At 35.0% G+C, this 25,222-nt stretch overlaps 1 protein-coding gene across 1 annotated transcript in view; it reads left to right on the top strand.

The window, feature by feature from the left end:
• The window catches only part of Mys45A (SDA1 domain containing protein Mys45A), a 203,423-nt gene that overhangs the window by 58,252 nt on the left and 119,949 nt on the right, over nt 1-25,222 (top strand). Inside the window, exons 9-11 of the mRNA XM_090393262.1 lie at nt 7,720-7,821; nt 15,974-16,046; nt 24,768-24,871. Of these exons, the coding sequence (XP_090249388.1) occupies nt 7,720-7,821; nt 15,974-16,046; nt 24,768-24,871 (279 nt within the window). The remainder of the gene's footprint in view (nt 1-7,719; nt 7,822-15,973; nt 16,047-24,767; nt 24,872-25,222) is intronic.

Here is a 25,222-nt window from a genome sequence, read left to right as displayed (position 1 = left end):
CGGAACATTCCAGGATTAGTCACGAGCAATGAATGAACCTACGTCATCGCAGCCCGTTTGACATTACAATCTTTATGGCCCTTGGTGCTAATCCGACTTATGTCTTTTTAAGCTCTTAGTAACATTTCTATAGTGCAGGTGTACTTTTAACAGCATATACATCTTTACAATTTTTTTATTATTGCAACTACATAGTACATTCTTATATTTTATTATTCTAGACAAAAATTTAATCGTAAAATAATTAGTGAAAATTCGTTAAACTAAATTTATTTCTCGTGATATTTTACAAAGGCCACCCTTTTCTCTAAAAAAAATTAACTCGAGGTTTAATTTTTTTGTTCTTTGCTTCCCTCGTTCTCTGGAGATGACCTTGACTAGTCCCTTACACTTTCAATTTTCAAACCTCTGTTGACACATATGACAACTTGCCACATAATCGGCGATATAATTTTTCATTCCTTTCCATGTGTAGTTTTCACTAATCTGGTGCCATGTTTCATCAAATTCCCTATGTCCGTTAGAATCATGGAACTGGTAAATTATCCATGGAATCATGTTTCTTGGGACAAGAACCCTTTCTGCAAAATTTGTCAAGACTCTCCTCCTAGACAAGAGAAGTCCGTCTTTGTCCAGATAAAGCATCCTGAGGAATATTTGATTCCTGGGAATATGGTCACCTCTTTTAATTCCTTTATATATGTTCCCCAACTCAAGATCCTCTTTCTGAGCCTCTATAATACGGGGCTTGCTCCAGGTTCGGCGATGAGGAGGTTTATATAAGACTTTACCTAAAGTCTCAGTACTGCCTAGCTTATTCATGGCTAATTCATGTCTTCCCTCTTAACAGGGTCAGACACTGCAACACTGGAGATCGTATATGTTTTAGTAACCATTCCTTTTTGTGACTTCCGTTTTCTACAGGATTATCGGAAGAGTCATTCGAGTCAAATCAGTACTTATTGTTTTCTTTCTTTCTCTGTCTATTCATCTGTCTACCATTATTTACTGGCTTGGTTCTCTTGTCCACTTTTTCTGCCTGAGACCTAGGATTGCTGCTGCAATTTTGTGTGTTTAATTCCCATTAGGGAAATATTCCCGATTTGGAAATCACATAAAAAGCCGCTCTTCTGCAGAAAATCTAATCCCAAAATAATTTGAACGCTCAGACAAGAGGACATAGGAAGAATTAACACTTCTTGGGAAACGTTCAAATTAAACTCAGGTAGCTTAATGCCTACTTTTATCTTTCTCTGAGTATATACTACAGATTTTGAGATGCCTGTTAGCTTGATTGGCTTTCTCAGCTCTATCACGTTATTTGTGTTACGGGTACATACTCTCTTGAAGAATGACCTGGTTATAGCTGAGACGTGGGATCCAGTAGGATATCACAAGGTATCCCTCCTATCAAGCCTTGAATAATTGTCATAGAACTATCAGATCTCTTTTTATTAAACATGACATTTGATTCATATCTCATTCCTCTAGGGGGGGAGTGAGTTTTTCCTCATAAAGCAGTTATTAGCTAAATGTCCTCCTACCTTGTTACAGTTTTAACATTTAGGTGGCTTTCTTCTGTCTTTCTCTTCACTAACCCCCTTTCCTGACATGGATTAAATTTTGGGGCCATCATTTTGAGCTCACCTAATTCTTTGATAATGGCGTCTAATCGCTCCATTACCAGTTGATGTAACCTCTCTATTTTATGCTTAATTAATAATCTTACTGACTCCATATCAAAGGGATCAGTTACCTTCGGTTTGGTGGTCAATTTTTCTTCAGTCACAACCTTAATCTGAGCCATGTTCTCTAGGTTTACGTCCTTTCCTTCCACTTCTCTTGGGGGTTTTTCTTTCAGCATATCAAGAACCTTTTTTGAGTTACAGTTGGAATCACCTACTTGTTTAATAGAGTGTACTTGTTTGGGGATAGAGGCAGGATGTATATCACTAAGCCTTTCCTCTTTGTTTCTGATTGCAAGGTAACACTCTTCCAAATTCTTTATTTTCTTTTTATATGCTGTTTCTTTTAGCTCTTCCCTTAATCCCAATCAAAATTGATGGAAGACTGCCCAATCTAAATGCAGCTTATCCTCCTCAGAAACACTCATACTACTTGCAAGAGTTAGTAGTTTATTATAGAAGTCTGTAACACTTTCTTTGTTTCCTTGCCCACATTTCTGTAACTTCCAAAGATTGGTGCTTACGTTCCTCACTTTGGAATATTGAGATATTAAAGTATCCTTAAACTTTGAATACTCTAACGTGTCTCTAAGAATAGGGGAAGCATTTAAGAAGATCTTTGCTATACCAACCAGTTTGTTTCTTAGGAGAATCAGTAACTGGAAGTCCGTCCACCTCCCAATTTTTCTTAATTCCTCTACAAAACCAAAATAGGAATGAATGTCATTATTTTCATCCCCAGAGAACGATGGAATAACAAGGTGAGGATTTACAGTCCTAAAAAACTCCTTGTCAAGGAAAAGAAGGAGTAGCCATAGTATTCAACACAAAATACAAGGCTAATCTTCTTGAATGGCAGTCAGTCTCAAGTAGAGTAATGTGGTCAAATATGAGAATGGGGATCTGGACAATGAGACTTATTTGTGCCTATGGTCCCACAGAAGGTTCTACTAAGGTAGAAGTGGAGGAATTTTTTGAGGCTTTAGAAAAAGCAACTGACACAATGAAAAAGGAAAAGTTGGTCCTTGTTGGGGATCTAAATAGTAGAGTAGGAAATGATTGTGAGACATACAAAAATATTTTGGGAAAATTTGGAGAAAAGAGCAAAGCTAATAATAATGGCAAATATCTGTTGGATTTCTGCTCAGGACATGGACTGGTTATTACTAACACCATGTTCCAACATAAAAATGTGCACAAATTCACATGGAGAGAAGAGGCTAGGAATAAGAAAAGTCTCATTGACTATGTTATTGTTGATAGTGATGTTTTCTCCCTGGTGCAGGACACCAGAGTGTACAGAGGATTTGAAATTGGAAGTGATCACTATTTAGTCTTGAGCAGGATAAAATTGAATTTCATATTGAAAAGAATAACATGTAAGAAAGTTTTAAAGCGAATAAAAGTTGAGCAGCTCTCAGATGCGAACTGTAGACTAAAATACAGAAATATTATTGAAAAGAAAATGAAAGAGTTTGAGAACAGGAATCAAACCTTGGAGATTCAGTGGCAAACTCTGAAGGAAACATTGATTGATTCTGCCAGAGAGGCATGTGGTGAGGTTGTGTGCAAGGATAAAAAAATCAGAACTCCCTGGTGGACACAGGAAGTTAAAGAGGCAGTGAAGGAAAAGAAGAAAGCATATCAAAAGTTCCTGGCAAATAAGTCAGCTTTTACTCTTACAGACTACAGAGACAAATGTAAGAAAGCTAAACAGTGTGTAAAACTAGCTAAACAAAAGTCATGGGAGGACTTTGGCAAGAATATAGAAAATAAATATCAAGAAGGTGGCAAAATATTCTGGAGGTTGTTGAAGAAGAAGCTTAGGAATGGAGGAAAGAGTGCTGTAAAAGGAATTAGAGATGATAAAGGTGAAATGAAAACAGGAGAAAAAGATATCCTTGAAGTATGGAGTAATTACTTTGAAAAACTGCTAAATGAAACAAGCAGTGATGACAGCACAGTGATAAAAAAACACTGACCATGCATGCAGTCAGGAATACATACCCATACTTGAAGTAGAAAAAGCCATCAAAGGCTTGAAATGTGGAAAGGCAGCAGGAGTAGATGATATTCGACCAGAAATACTGAAGTATGGTGGTATAAGAGTCTTACAGTGGCTGCACTGCATAGTTCAGAAAGCCTGGACAGAGGGACGAATTCCCGATGATTGGAGTAGAGCTCTCATAGTACCCATATATAAAAAGGGAAATAAAACTGAATGTGAGAATTAGACGTATTTCTCTACTGAGTGTTCCTGGCAAGATCTATGCAAGTATACTTGAGAAACGGTTGAGAAGAATTGTGGAAGAAAAGCTTGGTGAAGAACAAGCTGGATTCAGGCCAAATAGAGGCTGTCAGGATCAGATCTTCACTTTACGACAAATAGTCGAGAAAGCATGGGAATATAACAAAGATCTGTATTTAAGTTTTGTCGATTTGGAAAAGGCATATGAAAAGGTGCCAAGAGAGAAGCTATTCAATACGCTGCAGTTATATGGTGTCAGTGGGGCATTATATCAAGCAATACTTAGTCTTTATTTGAGTTGTGAGTCAGCAGTTAGAATTGAAGGAAGTACAGGAAGATGGTTTAATGTTAAATCTGGTGTGAGACAAGGATGTACATTATCCCCTCTGTTATTCATTATCTATATGGATCACATTATGAAGGAGTGTGGTATTAAACCTGATATCAAAATTGGAGATGTTAATGTCAGCTCTTTGCTGTATGCCGATGATGTTATACTTCTAAATAAATCCGCTAAAAGTCTGCAAGATTCTCTGACTAAATTGAATAGCTGTTGTAATAGATATGGTATGAAGGTCAGCAATAAAAAGACAAAGACAATGAAAATAGGCAGAATCATTGAAAATGTCAACTGTGTTGTGAATGGAGAACTTGTGGAACAAGTAAAACATTTCAGCTACTTAGGCACAATTTTTACTGAAGATGGTAAACTAAATATAGAAATAGACAACAGAATCAGCAAAGCTGGTATCGTGGGAAGTCAATTGAATAAATTCATATGGAATAAGAAAGAAATTAGTCGGAACACTAAATCTGTATACAAGACTGTGTTCAAACCAATTTTAACTTATGGATCTGAGAGCTGGGTCAGAAGTAAAACACTTGACCAAAGACTAGAGACCGCAGATATGAGAGTCCTGAGAAAGATTAGAGGCGTGAACAGATGGCATCAATGGCAATATCATATCAAAAATGAGGATATTAGGAAAGAACTTGACATTGTCAGCATCCAGGAATGCGTTAGCAGAGCTAATCTCAGATGGTATGGTCACTTAAATAGAATGGGAGAGGAAAGATTAGCAAAACAAGTGTTCTCTGCCAGGTTGGCAGCAAAACGACCCAGAGGAAGACCAAGATATAGGTGGATTGATACGGTACAAAGTGCCTTAGACGATAGAAATATAAGATCTGATAATGTTGGAGTCTTGACAAGTAACAGACTGATTTGGAGGAAAATTGTAGATAAGAAGTTAGTAATGATGTAATTTTTTCATGTAGTACTGTCATATCCTGTACACCCCTTGAGGGTACATGGCAGGAATTTGACGATGATGATGATGATGATGAAAAACTCCTTGTCATCCGTTCTTATGTCAGTGCTAGTTACTTTACAATCAGTAGTATCACAATTCATATAATTTCAATTGCAAAAAGGAAATATTCTTCTTCTTCTTCTTCTTCTTCTTCGCGTTATTCCCGCTTCCTATGCAGGGTCCGCGTGTTACTTAGATGCGACTACTTGTTAGTACTGTTCCCAACCCTGGTCTGGTCTGGTGCTGGGGGGGGGATATATTTTTTTGATTGTAGAGGTGTATGTTCACGGGGCCAGTTTGCCTGCTTTCGGGATGAAAAACGCCAGATAAACTGGCGGAAAAAAACCCTACTGACCGCGCCCAAGACCGGCTAACTTGGCTATGCCTGAGGAACATCCTCAAATTCCTCACGTCTACAATGGGAATCGAACCTGGGACACTCCTTCCCCAGGCATATGGTTGCGAAGCGCAAAGCCACTAGGCTAACCGCGCGGTCGTAGGGAATATTTCCAAGTAAGGAAATATTCTTACTTGCTAAACTTTATCTGTTCCTTAAGCCAAAACTATCCCAATCCACTTCACTTGAATTTTTTTTTGTGGATTTTATCCTGCCGATGGCTGTGCCATTGTAATATATTCACGTGTCTTCTATTATTCTATTCTATTTCCTTACTTAGTATTACTTCTTGCCCCCGCCCTTTCTTCTGCTGCTAGATAGACCTTATTTTGAAGATCTATCTGGCATGGCAATCCCTGAGCAATCATACAAAAATCAATTAAGAAATTTATTTAGTTTTCGACTGTGCCACTTAATTGATCTAATGTATGTTAACAGTCAGGGCGAGAAGAAGACAAAATGTAATCTTACACTTCTACACAAATATCCTAAATTGCAAGTCGTGGTTCGCTGTTATAATTTACTCCCACAGGTTCGTTAATTATTTTTGGGATAGTGCATTGGCTTAGGAATTAAAATCAGGCAATTGTAAAAACCATATTTTGACTTCAAAGACATGATACAAAGCATAGAAAGAATGATTATATACTAACTTAAACAAAATGCACCATATATCACACATTAACTCACTATCTGAACATCATAGATTATAACACTTTTACTGGCAAAATTACTCAATCTTACTTATCACAGAATATCCTCTATAGACAAAAAAAACTCCTAAGCATACACAATTGTTATTAGAACGTTAACACAATTAATTCTCTTCCATTACATTTTGCTTCTTAATTAAGGCTAATTCAGATCTTGTATCAAGCATCCCAAGAATCAGATAACATTAATTTCCTTAAATATGTGAACGGAATTAAACATTCAGTTCACATATAGCTGCTAGTTAACAATTAGTCTCTTTCTTTCTATTTATGATTTCTAGACACAATCGTATCACATACTGCAAAACGAAACGAGGGCTTACTTGTTAACAATTTCCCAAGAGGAAAGTTCGATTCCTTAATGATACACGTGGTCACTTCTATGAGGTCAAATCCTCGATAGTCTTCCTTCTAATTATGCACTGGAGTTCTGCCGTGGCTATCTGCAGCCTAGAGCGAGTGGGCGGCAGAAGTACATCCAGCATCGGCGGGAAAAACTATCATCCTTCTACTCCAGAAGGAGCCCCTCATAGGTACTGTGCTAAAGTCCAGGAAAGGTCAACCACAGGTCAAAAAAAGCCTTGAACCATGTGCTGTATTGCCCTTTTATTCAAATCACAGTTCTTTGTTCTCAATTCTGAACATTCCAGAATTAGCCACGAGCTAATTCTTTTTAAGCTCTTAGTAATATTTCTATAGTGCAGGTGCACTTTTAACAGCATATACATCTTTACAATTCTTTTATTATTGCAACTACATAGTACATTCTTATATTTTATTATTCTAGACAAAAATTTAATTGTAAAATAATTAGCGAAAATTCGTTAAACAAAACTTGTTTCTCGTGATATTTTACAACCTCTCCATTGCTTCTGCCTTAATATCACCACTTCTGGGTCTGGCTCCCACTGACGAGACCTCAATAAAGGTCAAAACTGGTCTGGGTAGTGGCCCTTTCCTTAATGCATAGCATTATACATGTCTGCAAGGAGATGTGCTTTGCATGATGGGAGATACTGAGACAAGGAGTGATGAGAACTTGGTCCACCTTTACTACGAGTTGCCTCAGTCCTGAAGATACTTCAGGTGCAAACTTTGTTTGCTTACACTTGGATAAAGGATTAAACTAAATTTATTATGAAGATGAGATGAGAATGTGCTTTGTCAGTCAGTTATTAATGAAATAGAGTATTTTTTGATTCTGTGACAGCATATAAATTATTGTTTATTTAACTTTATATAATGTTTGAAATTATCATTGCTGTAAATTATACTCTCTAAACAAAATGTTTAATTTTGTTGTACTTATTTATTTTTCATTGGTAATTTGAAAAATACTAAAATCCATTTATTGTTTGTCTAGGATGAGGGGCCATCTCTAAAAGAAGTATTGGTATCTAACCAAGTGAATAAAAAAACAAAGAAAAGAAAGAGACTTTTAGCAAGGACAAAGTTATCTGTAAAGGTAAAGCTGAAAAATTTATGATGCTTTTTTAATTCAGAGTCTCATTCTCACAATCGGCATTCCATGGCTTTCAGATGCCTGTGGACTGCATTCAGAATTTTATTTTTCCTGAAAATGTTCATGATTATACCATATGTATTAGGAAATCAAGAAATGAGTGAATTTTGATCTTAGTTTTTAATCAACCACATGATCAAAGTTTAATTGTTAATAACTGTGAGAAACTACTAATGATTTAAATCAAATTATGTTGAAAAATAGATATATCTAGCTAAGTATATAAATAGTTTCCATTGTTAATGGCCATATTAGTTATAAAGATACTAATTTTGAATTAGAATATTTATATTATTGAAAAATATTAATCCAATTTTAATTTCAAAATAAAAATTAAAAAAAAAAAAAAGAAGCCTACTCTCTTAAGCAGCAGACTGAATTTCATTCCTGCAGTCAAATACAGTTCAATTGATTGAGCTAAATGATTTGTGACTGGTTATCACTCATAGATAAAATTAGATTCCAATTCAGGTTAACTGTAGTTGTGGAGTTTTGTATTTTCATATCCAGCTTTCTATATCTGTTTACTTAAGCATTCTTATCAAAATTTTCTGGTGAAATATGTATGAAAGGGAACGCATTGCAATACTTAATTTTGACTGACAAAACTAAATATACCAAAATTCAGTTTTTGTATTATCATAAACTAGCATTCTATAGCTACTTAAAATACAGTTGACTCTCACTGTAACAAATTCACTTTAACAAACTACTGAAAAGCCTCCCATACATAGGTATAATTATATTATTATCATCATCATCAGACCTAAATTGATGGCAATTTGAGATTTAGCCAACCAAATTGTATTCTTATTGGCTTAAACCACAATGTAAACTGATGGTACAACATGACTGAATTTCATGCCAGCTGGGGCGTTGCCCAGTTAAACAGGGACCCAATTGTTTTCGCCATGGAACCAGAGCAAACAGTGAATAGTCAACTACTGGAACAAATCCTGAAACACATTTCAATTCAACATCACCAGAAGTACTATCAACATAAGAAGCCTATTAGCAAAGAAATAGAGCTAGCTGAGGAATTGGATGAGTACCAGACAGACATAATAGGGGTGACTGAAACAATAAAAAAAAAAGACAAAAATGGGTGAGATCTTTATAAGCAATAAATACAAAATGTTATATTCAGGCAGTAACAATCAGGGAAAAGGAGTTGCTATAGTATTCAACATTAAATATGAGGCACAATCTTCTTGAATGACAAGAAATATCAATTAGAGTGATGTGGGCAAATATCAGAATGGGGAACTGGACAGTGAGACTTATTTGTGCCTATGGTCCCACAGAAGGTTCTACTAAGGTAGAAGTGGAGGAATTTTTTGAGGCTTTAGAGATAGCAACTGACACAATGAAAAAGGAAAAGTTGGTCCTTGTTGGGGATCTAAATAGTAGAGTAGGAAATGATTGTGAGACATACAAAAATATTTTGGGAAAATTTGGAGAAAAGAGCAAAGCTAATAATAATGGCAAATATCTGTTGGATTTCTGCTCAGGACATGGACTGGTTATTACTAACACCATGTTCCAACATAAAAATGTGCACAAATTCACATGGAGAGAAGAGGCTAGGAATAAGAAAAGTCTCATTGACTATGTTATTGTTGATAGTGATGTTTTCTCCCTGGTGCAGGACACCAGAGTGTACAGAGGATTTGAAATTGGAAGTGATCACTATTTAGTCTTGAGCAGGATAAAATTGAATTTCATATTGAAAAGAATAACATGTAAGAAAGTTTTAAAGCGAATAAAAGTTGAGCAGCTCTCAGATGTGAACTGTAGACTAAATTAAATACACCAACATTATTCAAGAAAAAATGAATGAGTTTGAGACTAGTAATCAAACCTTGTTTGCCCTCAGTTTTAGTTCTATTTGCAGATTTAATTACCATCTAAAGTCTAATCCTTCTGATTTTCATTATTCAAAGCATCTTGCTATAGAATTGCACGGTGTAGTTCATTAATTTTAGGACCAACTAATGTCTACACTCTCAGTGAGTGAGGCTATATTACATTCAGTAGTGTGTGAGTTATGATGTGTAGTGTGAAGTGTTTTTCTTTATATGTCATGGATGTGAAAAGCGAACAGAGAATTGTGATTAAATTTTGTTTTGAGAGCAGGATTTTCTACTATAGAAACCCTAGAAATGGTACAACAGGTTTATGGAAATGAGGATCTGAACAAACCTATCTTCAGGTGATTTGCTTGATGGAAGGGAATCAAGTGTGAAGTGGCCATCCAACATCAACTCAAATGCAGGAAAACATTTGCTGCTGTCATTGAGTGGTGAAGAATAATTGTCACCACATCACTGATGATAGTGGTGACTTTAAACATTCCTAAGAGCACCATTCTCTGCAATCTGAGTGAAGATTTGGGGAAAAGGAAGTTATGTGTGCATTTTGTTCCAGATGCTTTGACAGCTGAGCAAAGAGAAGATCAAGTCATGAATTGTTGGGACATTATCGTGATGGAAGATGCAGACGAAAATTTCCTTGGAAAATTCATTAGGTGAGATGAAGTGGTGTTTTGCCTACAATAACAAAACAACAGAGTCCTGAATGGGTTGGTGTGGTACCCCCCTCCACACACACACACACACACAGTGAGGAAATTGAGATTCTAAAAATCATGGAATGATAATTTTTTTTTTTTTTTTTTGACTCTCAAGATGTTGCTCTAAGAATTTGTACCAGAGCAGAGAAAAGTGAATGCAGAATTTTATAAAGAAGTTACGGATTTTCTTCTAAAATACATTCAACATGTTTGTGTTGGTACATTCGAGACACAACATTTTTTCCTATTGCTTGATAATGTGCCTGCTCGTAAAGGTATAAATATGCGTCACTTTCTGACACACAAAAGTACTTCCACTCTTTATCATCCCTTTACTCACCAGATTTATTTGTTTATTGAAAATAAACCTGAAAGAACAGTTTGCAGATGTTCCAGCCATCTAAAAAGCTTTAACTAATGAATTAAAGACAATTGAATAAGTGGAATTTTCTGCAGCTCTCCGAAAACTCTAACTGCATTAAAGCTTGTATAACTAATGGATCATATTTCAAAAAACAAATGTTTTATCTTTCTGTCATGTGATTTTGATTTTTTATAACTTTTATTATAAAACTTATGGAGTACACTATGTATGGTGATATCTAGGAGATAGTACTTCTCAAAACAAATGTTTAACAGTCTTGATTTTGTATAGAAGAAAGCAGGTCAATATATTATGATTTTCCACTTCTTTCCTGTTTTACTCCACTCAATATCATTAAAATGCTTGGATTCTGTATCCCCCCCCCTGCCGGCATATACACTGCCTAGAAAGAAGTCAACTGCACCCCCAATGACCAAGGTGCACCATGCAATGTAACGAGTCATGTATTTGTAGCCAGTATAAATTGGAGGAATATGATGCCCCTAAAAAACTGTGTCTGGGTGAAATGGTTGTGAGAAGGGAACTAATTGAGTTTGAAGGAGGTAGTGTGATAGGATGCCATGTTGCAGGTCTATCTGTTTGGCAAATTCAGTTAAACAAGGCCCCCATTGTTTTTGCCAGGGAATCAGGGCGAACAGCGAAAAGTCAGCTACTGGAACAAGTCTTAAAGCATACCCCAACTCAACATCACCAGAGTTAAAGATTGGTACTTCAACATAAGAAGCTTGAATGGCAAAGAAATGGAGCTAGCTGAAGAATTAGATAAGTACTAGATCGACATAATAGGGATGACTGAAACTAAAAAGACAAAAATTGGTGAGATCTTTCTGAGCAATAAATACAAAATGTTATATTCAGGAAATGACAATCAAGGAAAAAGGAGTAGCCATGTATTCAACACAAAATACGAGGCTCATCTTCTTGAATGGCAGCCAGTCTCAAGTAGAGTGATGTGGGCTAATATCAGAATGGGGAATTGGACAATGAGACTTATTTGTGCCTATGGTCCCACAGAAGGTTCTACTAAGGTAGAAGTGGAGGAATTTTTTGATGCTTTAGAAAAAGCAACTGACACAATGAAAAAGGAAAAGATGGTTCTTGTTTGGGATTTAAATAGCAGAGTAGGAAATGATTGTGAGACATACAAAAATATCTGGGGAAACTTTGGAGAAAAGAGCAAAGCTAATAATAATGGCAAATTCCTGTTGGATTTCTGCTCAGGACATGGACTGGTTATTACTAACACCATGTTCCAACATAAAAATGTGCACGAATTCACATGGAGAGAAGAGTCAAGGAATAAGAAAAGTCTCATTGACTATGTTATTGTTGATAGTGATGTTTTCTCCCTGGTGCAGGACACCAGAGTGTACAGAGGATTTGAAATTGGAAGTGATCACTATTTAGTCTTGAGCAGGATAAAATTGAATTTCATATTGAAAAGAATAACATATAAGAAAGTTTTAAAGTGAATAAAAGTTGAGCAGCTCTCAGATGTGAACTGTAGACTAAAATACAGAAATATTATTGAAGAAAAAATGAAAGAGTTTGAGAACAAGAATCAAACCTTGGAGATTCAGTGGCAAGCCTTGAAGAAAGCCCTGATTGATTCAGTAGAGAGGCATGTGGTGAAGTTGTCTGCAAGGATAGAAAAATTAGAACTCCATGGTGGACACAGGAAGTTAGAGGCAGTGAAGGAAAAGAAGAAAGCATATCAAACATTCCTGGCAAATAAGTCAGCTTTTGCTCTTAGAGAATACAGAGACAAATGTAAGAAAGCTAAACAAAAGTCATGGGAGGACTTTGGCAAGAACATAGAAAATAAATATCAAGAAAATGGTAAGATATTCTGGAAGTTGTTGAAGAAGCTTAGAAATGGAGAAAAGACTGCTGTAAAAGGAGTTTAGAGATAATAAAGGTGACATGAAAACGTCAGAAAAAGATATCCTTGAAGTATGGAGTAATTACTTTGAAAAACTGCTAATCGAAACAAGCAGTGATAGCACAGTAGTAAAAAACACTCAAGAGGCATACAGTCAGGAATACATATCTATACTTGAAGTAGAAAAAGCCATCAAAGGCTTGAAATGTGGAAAGGCAGCAGGAGTAGATAATATTCGACCAGTATGGTGGTATAAAAGTCTTACAGTGGCTGCACTGCATAGTTCAGAAAGCCTGGACAGAGGGACGAATTCCCGATGATTGGAGTTGAGCTCTAATAGTAGCCATATATAAAAAGGGAAATAAAACTGAATGTGAGAATTACAGAGGTATTTCCCTACTGAGTGTTCCTGGCAAGATCTATGTAAGTATACTTGAGAAATGGTTGAGAAGAATTGTGGATGAAAAGCTTGGTGAAGAACAAGCTGGATTCAGGCCAAATAGAGGCTGTAGGATCCGATCTTCACTTTACGACAAATAGTCAAGAAAGCATGGGAATATAACAAAGATATGTATTTAAGTTTTGTCGATCTGGAAAAGGCATATGACACGGTGCCAAGAGAGAGAGAGAGAAGCATATTCAATATGCTACAGTTATATGGTGTCAATGGGGCATTATATCAAGCAATGCTTAGTCTTTATTTGAGTTGTAAGTCAGCAGTTAGAATTGAAGGAAGTATAGGAAGATGGTTTAATGTTAAATCTGGTGTGAGACAAGGATGTACATTTTCCCCTCTGTTATTCATTATCTATATGGATCACATTATGTAGGGAAGTGGTATTAAACATGATATCAGAATTGGAGATGTCAATGTCAGCTCTTTGCTTTATGCAGACTATGTTATACTTCTAAATAAATCCACTACAAGTTTGCAAGATTCCCTGACTAAATTGAATAACTGTTGTAATAGATATGGTATGAAGGTCAGCATTAAAAAGACAAAGACAATGAAAATAGGTAGAATTGTTGAAAATGTGAACTGTGTTGTGAACATGGAACCTGTGATACAAGTAAAACATTTCGGCTACTTAGGCACAATTTTTAGTGAAGATGGTAAATTAAATATAGAAATAGACAACATAATCAGCAAAGCTGGTATGGTGGGAAGTCAATTGAATAAATTCATATGGAATAAGAGATAAATTAGTCGGAACACTAAATTAGTATACAAGACAGTGTTCAAACCAGTTTTAACTTATGGATCTGAGAGCTGGGTCAGAAGTAAAACACTCCACCAAAGATTAGAGACCGCAGATATGAGAGTTCTGAGAAAGATTAGAGGCGTGAACAGATGGCATCAATGGCAATATCATATTAAAAATGCAGATATTAGGAAAAAACTTGACATTGTCAGCATCCAGGAATGCATTAGCAGAGCTAATCTCAGGTGGTATGGTCACCTAAACAGAATGAGCGAGGAAAGATTAGCAAAACAAGTGTTCTCTGCCAGGTTGGCAGGAAAACAACCCAAACAAAGTGCTTAGATGATAGACATATAAGATCTGATAATATTGGAGTCTTGACAAGTAACAGACTGATTTGGAGGAAAATTGTAGATATGAAGTTAGTAATGATTTAAATTTTTCATGTAGTACTATCATATCCTGTACACCCCCTTGAGGGTACATGTCAGACATTTGATGATGATGTAGATTTTTTTTTTATCTTCAAAGAAACATATTTAATTTTTATTATTTCTTTTTTGTTATTTTTTGTATTTTAATGGAAAAAATCACACATTTGTGTTAGTTCACAAATTTTGCTTCTTGCGTATTTCAGCGCTTAATGAATATTAGTAAATATATGCTTATTCATATAAGTTTCATTTCAGTGGTATTGATAAGAAGCACAAAAAAGCCTACAAAGCAAAATCTTGGATATAAATTATATTGTATTGAATATGAATACAATAAATATTATAATAATATATATCTGTATTACAATTTTTTTCGATGGGGGCATGAAATATTTTAATTTTTCCAAATGAGCCTTTACATCCATAAGTTTGGGAAGCACTGCTATAATGGATAATATGTAATAGTCACCATTCATCAGCTGACACACAGAATCTGCACAAAATCATTCAGAAGCAAGGCTCACAACATGGGTTTTCATGGTAGGACCGCAATATACAATCCCCCACATTACTCAAACAACATGCAGCATTGTCTTCAGTGCAAAGAGCGTGTAGTGAGACATGGAAAGCTATGTTATGGAGCGGCAAGTCAAGCTACACCTTCTACTGAGCAGATGGACGTGTGTGTGTGTGTGTGGCAGATGCCTGGTGAATGTCTCTTACCAGAGTGCATAACCCCAGTTATGAAATTCAGAGGTGATGGCGTGATGATATGATCCTGTTTTTTCAGGTTTGGCTTTGGATCTCTGTTTGTATTACCACAAACATTGAACTCTGGAAGGTATCTGAACATTCTGGACAATGCAATGCTTCTTACTTTATGGTATTTCTACAGAACTGATTATTATCTCTTTCAGCAAGACAATTCACTGTATCGTAAGACTGCTGCTGTAACTTCGTGGTTTGTGGACATGAGCATCAGCACACCTGACTGGCCTCCACAGAGCCCTGATCGAATATGTGTCGGGTTGAAATGGGGCATTGGGTGAGGTCTAGGGATGTCTGCCCCACAACAGTCCAGGACTTCATTTCATGCCTATATGAAGAATGGTCCAAAATTCCCATTGATCACTGTTGTGTGCTTGTGAAAGTATGTCCTGTAGCCATTGCAGCTATAGGTGATTCTACATCTTATTAAGGTGAAGAAGTCATGACTGTTTGTTCTGTGGTGTCCTTTGACTTCTTACTGAGCAGTGTATATCTTTATGGACACTATTCATCCTTTTTCAGTTCCACTTCCATGCTCATATAAACTTATAAGGTGTACTAAAATTAAATCATTCTTATTTATTCTTTCAATAAACTTATAAGGTGTACTAAAATTAATTCATTCTTATTTATTCTTTCAACACCTCCATTCTCTGGAGTGACCTTTCTTCAGGAGCAGTTATTATTTCTTACAAATTGTATTCTGTAGATAAGCAAATAATGGCATGAAGTTTTTTTTTCCCTTAGTCTTTCATTTCATTCTACTAATAGTAGTTTTTTTCTAGCAGCCTTTCATGTTGATATTTGCAAATGGATAAAAATGAAATCGAATTTGGTTATTTTCTTTTATAGAAAACAAAGAAAAAGAAATTTAAGCCACCTGCCTTCAATTTTTCAGCTCTTCATCTAATTCATGATCCTCAAGGTAAAATAGTTATATTTATTATAAGCAGTTATTAAATTATGGAATTAACATTTTAAGTACAATCACATTATAAGCGGTTATTGCTCTAATATAATAATTCAACTTCTGAACCATTCTGATTATTATTATTATCTGAGACCTCCAGGGAGTCAAAGACTCATTGAGAGAGGCTATAAATCATCAAAACCAGCAATCATACCTTCCTTTAAATTCATTCATACTAAATGCACTCACTACCCCTAAAGGCGAACTATGCCACTCACTTGCTCACTGCTCTGTGAGAGAACAACTTTACTCTTACTCGTTTCTTGACTATGAACAAGCTGAACTTCCATGTATGCTCTCTTGTTCTCTCCTCACCTTCCACATAATGAAAAATTTCATCAGATGATATCCTATAACACCCATTCAGAAGTTTATAGATCTCTATCATATCACCCCCCCCCTCCTCTCTCCTTCTCCTGTTAACCATAGCCTGTAATCCACATACCCTCAATCTGTCTTCATAATCTGGATATAATTTTTGTAATGCTTCCTCCCCCCCCCCTTCCACAGCTTCTTTATCCCCTTGGAACCTGGGAGACCAAATATGCGCACAATAATCCAGGTGGGGTCTTATAAAGAGGCAAAATGACTTCCTTATTCTTACATGGCAAGGTTTGCTTCAACATCATAATCCTCTGAATTATATTAGCAGCTTTTGCTATGTGACCTTTGAACTTCAATTCCTAGCCGCATCAGTTTCTTGTATCATAACCTGCTAATATAATATGCTGCTGGAAAGTTCATGCCAAAGTGCATAATTTTATGCTTACTAACATTAAACTGATAGCCATTTCCTTGTGCTCAAATTTTCAGCCTGTTCAAATCATTTTGTAAGGGCTAGATATTGTTAGATTGTGATAGAGTGGAAATTTATGTATTCCTATCTTATCACAGTCTAACATACTTTTCCAAACAAAAGAATGAGATAAATACAGTAAATTGCCTCTAAGTGTAAAATAAGTAATGTGTATATATGTGTCAAGTGTGTTCTGTTATGAAAAGGTTAAATAAGTATGTATTGTGTGCCATTCGCGAACGTGGTTAATTTAGTATTGAAAATGTAAAACATTACCAGAGCTTTAGAAATTAACCTGTGTAAAAGAATTATGAATGTAAGCGCATATTCAACAGTTGGGGGAGGGAGTCAAGTCCAAAGGTTACAGAGTTGTAACGTGCGATTAGTGACGCAGACGATGGACGCCATGATGTAGTAGTTCACTGGACATCGAAAGGGGCGAGAAACGCCAAGAAAGAGGAGGGTAATATAAGGGTCATGCAACCCTGTAGCAAGGCTTTTTGTCCCTGGATCTCCTGTGTTCGTCTTTCGTGGCGGCATGGGGTGCGAGTGCCTTGATGTTGGATGGTGCCCCGGTATCGGAGAAATCCCGATAGGCAGCTACGGTCTTGGTGGCCGTATTCGCCGCGAGAAGAAACAAGTCTGGCAGTCCACAGAAGGCCTGTTCCTGTGAGCCTACGGAGCACCAAAGAATCGAAAAGTAAACTTTGTTTGTGTTATACTTAATAGGAATGAAAGATTTGTGTCACGTTAATATGTTATGAAAAAAGAACATTAATGATCTAGGATAAGGTTGTATTGCTAGGACTTTAGAAGGATATTGAATTTATGTTTATTATCTGTCGTTGTGTTAAAGTTCGCCATTATATTGAATGAAATCAAGGATATGTTTAGAGTAAAGAATTGGCATGATATTAAGAGATTGTGAAAGATATGAATGTTATCTTGTGTAGTCTGACAGAGCTACGGAGTCTTAGATTGATTGTGATAATAGTACATGATTAATGCATTAGCGAAGGTTAATATAATTCTTACTTTAGGAAGCTACTGTATAATATTCTATAAGCGTAATAGTAGTGTTTGAATTTTATATACCTTGTCTGAAATTCCCTTAAGATGGGATTTGATTTAGTGTTATTATGTGTATCAACTTTTGAATATAATAAACCTTGCTTTTGATTCTAACAAAGAGTTTCTGTAATTTCTGGAATCCGATGCACCGCTTATAAAATATTAATGCGAACCTATGCAGGATATTAAAAGAGATATTTGAAAAGAGTAAATTTTGGCCACGTCTGCAGAGTTGATAGGTATCATTAAGTACTGTCCAGAGATTACCTCTTGGTTGTTAATGTTTAATAATCTAATAGCGCTAAGTGGCTCAGCGAAACAAATAAATTTCTTGGCGTTTTACGAGAGGTAAATCTTAGATACCCTGGTACTGCCTTGATCTCGAGGAAATTCCATTGTCCCTCAGAGGTACCATGTGCTACCCGATAGTGTATTACAGAGATAAAGCAACAAAGGTATAAAATAAGTGTGAATAAGAAGCGATACAACATAAATGGCGCAGCGGTAGGATAGTTATAATAAGGAAGAAAAGGTTACAACATAAATAGCACAGCTGATAAGGTTAATATAGAAGGAGGTTTAGGTAGAAAAGATTGAATAAAAAAAAATACAACCGTTGTACAATAAAAGACAAAGAAACATTACAACAATATCAATAGCATCCCTGATTGCCCTACCTATCTTTGCATCATCAGCAAACAATTGCACTTATGACCCAATGATTGAACCCTGAGGTACACCACTGGTCACCTTAAATCTGACAGATTCACACCCAACACATACTACTTTTTGATATCTTTCTATCAACCATTCACTGATCCAAGTCAAGAGTTTATATTTCAATCCTATATTCTCCAGTTTATGCTACAGCCTTTTGTGTGGTTTCCTATCAAATGCCTTAGCAAAATCCAGCATCATCATAATGTATCCATCCCCTTTATCCAACTTGGCCATAACATTGTTATAAAATGTGAGGAAATTGCTGAAACATGATGATCTTCCTTTAGTAAACCCATACTGCTCCTTGAAGAGTATACATTGCTTGTCTACCAATTTCTGTATGTGAGTTCTTACCAACTTCTCTAAAATCTTCACTACTACACCAGAGATACTGATAGGTATCTCTGGTGTGGTAGTTAGACACATCAGTTTTTGCACCACCCTTGTATAATTGAATTATCATACATTCCTTCCATTCCTGAGCTGAGACTCAAGTAATACAAACATGTAAAAGGCTTAGCCAATTCAATTGAACATTCCTTAAGCAATATGCTGATATTCCATCTGTTCTTATTGACATATTCTTATCCAAATTATGTAACAGCTCTTGAACCTCATTTTCATGCACCTCTAGCTTGTCATCCAATATAGCACTATGTACTATGTTACATACCTGGTTGATATATCTTAGCAAAGTGAGCACTCGTTGATTGAATAAACTCATTAACGTCTGACACTAGAGTATCATCTGCATTCAATAAAATTATTCTTCCACATTCATTCTTTCTTTTGCTTGATGGCATAACGATAAAATTCTTTTAGATTGCCTTTGTCCTGCATAGCCAATTTTTTTTCATACTCTGATTTAGCTTTCTGCATAATATTGATTATTTTTCTGGCCTGCGCTTTATATATATTTCATGACTCCTATCACTCTTATTCTCACAATTCTCTTTCCATATCATCTTCTTGTGGATCTGTTGCTTAATAAGGTTGCACATCCATTTCACTCCCAACCTATTTATTCTTTGAACACTAGGGATACATTCAGATACTGCTCATTTAAGCATTTGATGCATTTAAGATTTTTGGACCATTGAGTGCATTATGAATACATGTTTTGGAGTCTTTTTATGAAATGATTTATATTTATGTGAGTCTATGATGACTTATTTATTATATATATATATATATATATTTTTTTTTTTTAATTTTATGTATTCTCTAATGTTACAGTGTACTATCTGATAATGATTTCTTCAGAAAATAAATACCATTTAAAATAAATGCAACAGAGCCAATTCATGGTTCATAAAAAAATAATAATAAAAGATGAAATAACAGTTCCTTTAATTCCTTCTTGTCATATAAATAGGTGAATAATAAATTATAACTTATTTTGCTTAATACAAGACTAATGAAACAATTGAAAAATTTCATTTTGATTTCTGTTAAGCCCTGGTCATGACAATTCCTACTACCCATTATTAGGAATTGTTATAACCAGGGCTTGACAGATACACTCATTCATGGCAGGTAGATTTTGTTATCTGGCAATTAGCATTAGTTTGGACAAAATAGAATATTTTATATTTAATAATAATAATAATAATTAAAAAAAAAACTTTCCAATCACAGTATAACACTCAGCACTGTTAATCATTGTATGGAACTTATCTTCTATTGACGTATAGGAACACAATTAAAAAATAGGGGATGGAAGGAGTCTTAATGAGTAGGCTTTACATGATTTGTTGAGCCCTGGTCATGACAATTCCAAATTTTTGCAAAGACTGGAGCTGCAATCCAAAGAATGTATTTTCTAGTAGGCTTGTCTGTAGCATACAATGTAGATGAAGAAACTTACTCAGTTTGATAGAAAAATCTTCTCATCTAGATAATACATTCATTTCATCCATACAACCATACCATGAGAAAACAATTTTTATGTAAGACTTCAGTCTTCTTCCAAAGAATGCTGTGTTTGGAGGAAATAGCATGTTCTGCAAGTATAGATTGTTCTGATTCATGGAATTTAATATAGTTTGGATGTTCTTCACAAATGAACAGCTGCAGTCTTACCAATTTGTCCAAATAGCATAGACCACAGGTGTAAGGAATTTGATAAAGGTCATAGTAGGCCAAAGGGAGAGGAAGAAGTTCTTATCAGAACCTAGAAAAGAGACAAGATTGTTTATTTGGTGAACGGCTATTTAAATGCCAGTTGACCTAAGTAGTTTAGATGTGCATTTGACATTTTTAACATATGGGATGATGAATAGCTGACATCTTGATATGTCAGTAATGCCTCACTGAATGGATAAGAGTTTCAGTGGTGCTGGATTTTTTTTAATGAGGATAGTATTGTGACAGGGCATGAATATATTGTATGGTTTGGGTTTATATCTAAAAATGGAAAACTGAAGGCTGGTCATGTTGTTTCAAGAGTAAAATAGGAGGAATAGCATTGATCTCAGTTAGAAATAAAATTCTTGAAGTTTGAATATAGAACCATGCTCAACTGTTAGGATACCATTTGGTCTTTCTTACCAAGATCAGGGCTGTTCATTCTTGCACACAGTTTGCATACACAGCTATCATATTTCCTTTCTACTACACATTCTTCCTCAGCCAGGTGAGAACTTTCAGTTTTCTGTTTTTAGAAGAAAGAAAAAAAAATGTATGTTGGGTTATACATTAATGTTCTCTCACACTACCACCCTTGTTGAAAACCTGGCATTATCAAAACTTGTCCATCAAGCTTACTCTAAGACATTTTTATTGACACAAGAAATATAGTATATCAAAAGACTCCTTCCGCTTTGTCCTAACTGGAAGATTGCAGTTGTTTGTGCCATCTCATCCAAACATAGCATTCTTTGGAGGAAGACTAGTTATTAGGGAGTAGCTATTGATATTCAGCATTAAACTTGAAGATACACACTTCTTGAATGTCAGGCAGTTTCAAGTAGAGTGATGTGGATGGATTGCAGAATGAGAGATTGGACACTGAGATTCATGTGCCTATAATTTCATAGATTCAAGCAGGAAGAAGTAGAAATTTTTTTCTGATCGTTAGAGAGGACAACTGATGTAATGAAAAGCCAGTTTCTGTTGGATACAAGGAGCAGATTAAGATATGAATCCATATGTATAGATTAGTTTTGAGAAACGATGCTGGATTGCTGTTTAAGACATTGACTAGAGATTGCTAACCCTACTGTGTTTCAACATAAAGATGTGTATTCATATGATAACATTCAAGAAATAAGAATAGTTATCTTCATGGTGTCATTGTTGATAGTGTTATCTTAAATGGTTTGTGGGTATAAGAGTGTACAGGGAGTTGAAGTATGAAGCGATCACTATTTGGTTTTGAGTAGGATGAAAATGAGTATTGTATTGAAAATAAAAATATGTACATATTAAAGTTTTAAAAACAATCAGCCATGCAGATGTAGACTCAGATATAACTGGAGGGGGAAAAAATGAAAGAATTTGAAAACAAGACCTGGACCTTAAAGATCCAGTAACAAAATCAGAAGATAACACTTACTCAGCTAGATAAGCACTGGTGAAGTGATGATGGAATTTAAAAGAACTGTCCTAGAAAAGAAGAAATCATATTGATAGCTCTCAGTGAGTAGATCAATATGTACCCTTAGAGAATACAGAGAAAAATGTAAGAAAGCTAATTTATGTGTAAAAGTAGCTAAACCAAAGTCATGGAAGATTGGAAAAGAATATAAAAGATAAGTGTCATGAGACAAAATGTTCTAGAGGCTATTGAAGTAGGGGAGGTCTAGAAATAGAATAAAAGTAATTTAAAAGGAATTGAGGATGATAAAGATGATATAAAACTGAAGATAAGGATATTCTAGATGTCTGAATTAATTACTTGGAAAAATTACTGAAGTAGTAGTGCTATACAAAGTAGCAAATATCCAGGAGAGATGTGGTCATGAACACATTCCAGAAGTAGGAAAAAGGCTGTCAGAAAATTTCAAATTGATAAAACAGCTGGATTAAATTATTTTCAGTCAGAAATACTCAAATGTAATAAAGGTTTTTAGTGGCAGCATTCTGAAACATAATTCAGAAGGTCAAATTCCAGATGATTGAAATAGAGCTCTTGTTGTATACATGTATTAAAAAAAATGAACCAATGTGAGAATTACAGATGAATTTTCTGATAAGATTTATTTAAGCATGCTTCAGGCTAAAAGAGACTTGGGAAAGAACAAGATGGATTCAAGCCAGATAGCAGTTACCATGACCAGCTTTGTTTAAAGATGAATAGTTGAGAAATCATTAGAATTTGACAAATATCTGTACTTGTAACTTTTGTAGATTTGGAAAAGGCATAATATGTTTAAAGAAAAACTGTTTGAAATGCTACAAATGTATGGAACATTATACAGAGCCTATACAATATATAACCTATGCTTCAGTTGTAAGTCACCAGCCAGAATTGAAGGATGTAAAAGATGGTTTGTAAAATCAGGTGTCAGGTGATGGTGCAATTTCTCCAACTGTTATTTATCATCTAATATTGTTTACTTTATCAGAATTAGAGCTACTGAACCCAGAAAAACTATTAAACCATGAAAATAAGCAGGAACGTGGAAAATATCAACTGCAACCTTCAGAGGAGAAACCTACAGAACAGAAAAAACATTTCAAATATCTGGGCAATTTTAATGAAGAGATGGCAAATTAAACAGATAAATAGAATAAGCAAAGCTTTTATGGAGGAGAGCCAGTGAAATAAATTTAACATAATAAGCAAAAACTGAGTAGAGGCAGTGAACCAGATAAATAAATTTATTAGGAATAGAATATTAGGAACCAAAACACTAAAGCAGTATACATAATGTTCAAATAGATTTAATTTATGGATTTGAAAATTGGATTACAAATAAACAGGACTAGAGACCAGGTTGCATCAAGGTCAGAAAATTGAAAAATTACATGATCATATGAAAAATTGCATGAGAAAAGAAATTTACATCGTTAACATTCAAGAATGTGTATGTGTGTGTTTGAGAGAGGTATAATCTGTGGTGGTTAAAAGCACTTAAATAGAATGGAAGAGGAAAGATTAGGCAGAATTGGTGCTTAATAATGGGAAGACTGGTTCAGTTAGTATCTTAGAAATCTAAAATGAATATCTGACATGTAACAGATTAATTTAGAAGAAAATTGTTGATTGGAAATTAGTAATAATTTCAACTATATTTTATGGTACAAATCATCGTACATATGAGGAAATAGTGAAGAATTCAGTAAGCTTATACAAATGACATTGCCCTTGGAAAGACCTGATTTGAAATACTGTTTAGCATACGAATTATTTAATAACTCAGCTGTACTTGCTAACCAGCTGACTTAACGTTAATTGAATCAGCTAGTCATGGGGAGACAGAAGGATTTTTTCAACTTGCAAAATAGATAAATCAGTCTGAAAATTCACATGATTGACGATAGTACACTATATAAATAAAGTTAACCTCCCACTCACAGCATTCATTGCATTTATGTGAAGCCATGTTGCTTTTTTGACATGCCATTGAGCCTAAGTTAAGGATAATGTGAAGGTATATGCAGAAAAACTGTTTGTATTATGTTTTGTTAATTAGCTTACTACTCATAGCAGTAAATATTGGTATGCTAGAGTTCTTTATTCTCAGAAAAATTTCATTTTCATATTTTTATTCTCATGTATTGGCAAATTGTCACATTGTTTTCATGCTTTAAAGAATTTTTTTTCCTTTCAATTTCTGCTTACAGATATCTGACCTTTTAATATTTTTGAGTATTATCAAATTTCACAGTGAAACTAAGTTAGCCATGGTCGTGTGGTCCTTTCTCTCTCTCTCTCTCTCTCTGTACAAAATTGACACACCAACAGAGAATACAGAATTTGCAGCCATAATATGCCTGTTTCACAGCCTTTGCTGCATCAACATTAATGAACCTAACCAAAATTTCACTTTTATGGAAAATTATAATACAAATTATTTTTTCAGTGTGGAAGTAATGTAGAAAATTTACTTGCATTAATTTCAGCATTGTTTTAAATTTACTAGGAATGGCAGAAAAATTGCTGAAATTATTGGAAACGTTAACAGAACGTTTTGAAGTTAAATTGATGGTAATGAATTTAATATCTCGACTCATTGGAGTTCATCAGGTATGTTGAATTTATGAATAATTGTGCATAAGCATATCTATATTTTGATAATGGATGAGTTGCCTACAAATTACAGCATTGCTTTATATTTTTTTTATAATTGTACTAATCTTTAAAAATTAAAAGACACAGAATGTGCATCCAAAATTTATTGCTTCTGTTGCCTTTAGAAAGAGTTATACGCACACACCAGAATCTTTTTCTGTTAAAGTGCATTTATACAAAATTTTTTAGGATTGAAGTTAGATGAAATTGAACAAACCACTATATTACAGGCATGTTTTTCATATATCCTAAAAAAAAAAAGGTTTGTGGACATTGTAATGAATACAGGTTGCTTTGCTAAAATCT

Source organism: Typopeltis vanoorti, chromosome 5, assembly GCF_054136105.1.
Source record: "Typopeltis vanoorti isolate ZY-2024b chromosome 5, IOZ_Tvanoo_1.0, whole genome shotgun sequence".
Taxonomy (NCBI): Eukaryota; Metazoa; Arthropoda; class Arachnida; order Uropygi; family Thelyphonidae; genus Typopeltis; species Typopeltis vanoorti.
This window is presented reverse-complemented; position numbering and strand designations above follow the sequence as displayed.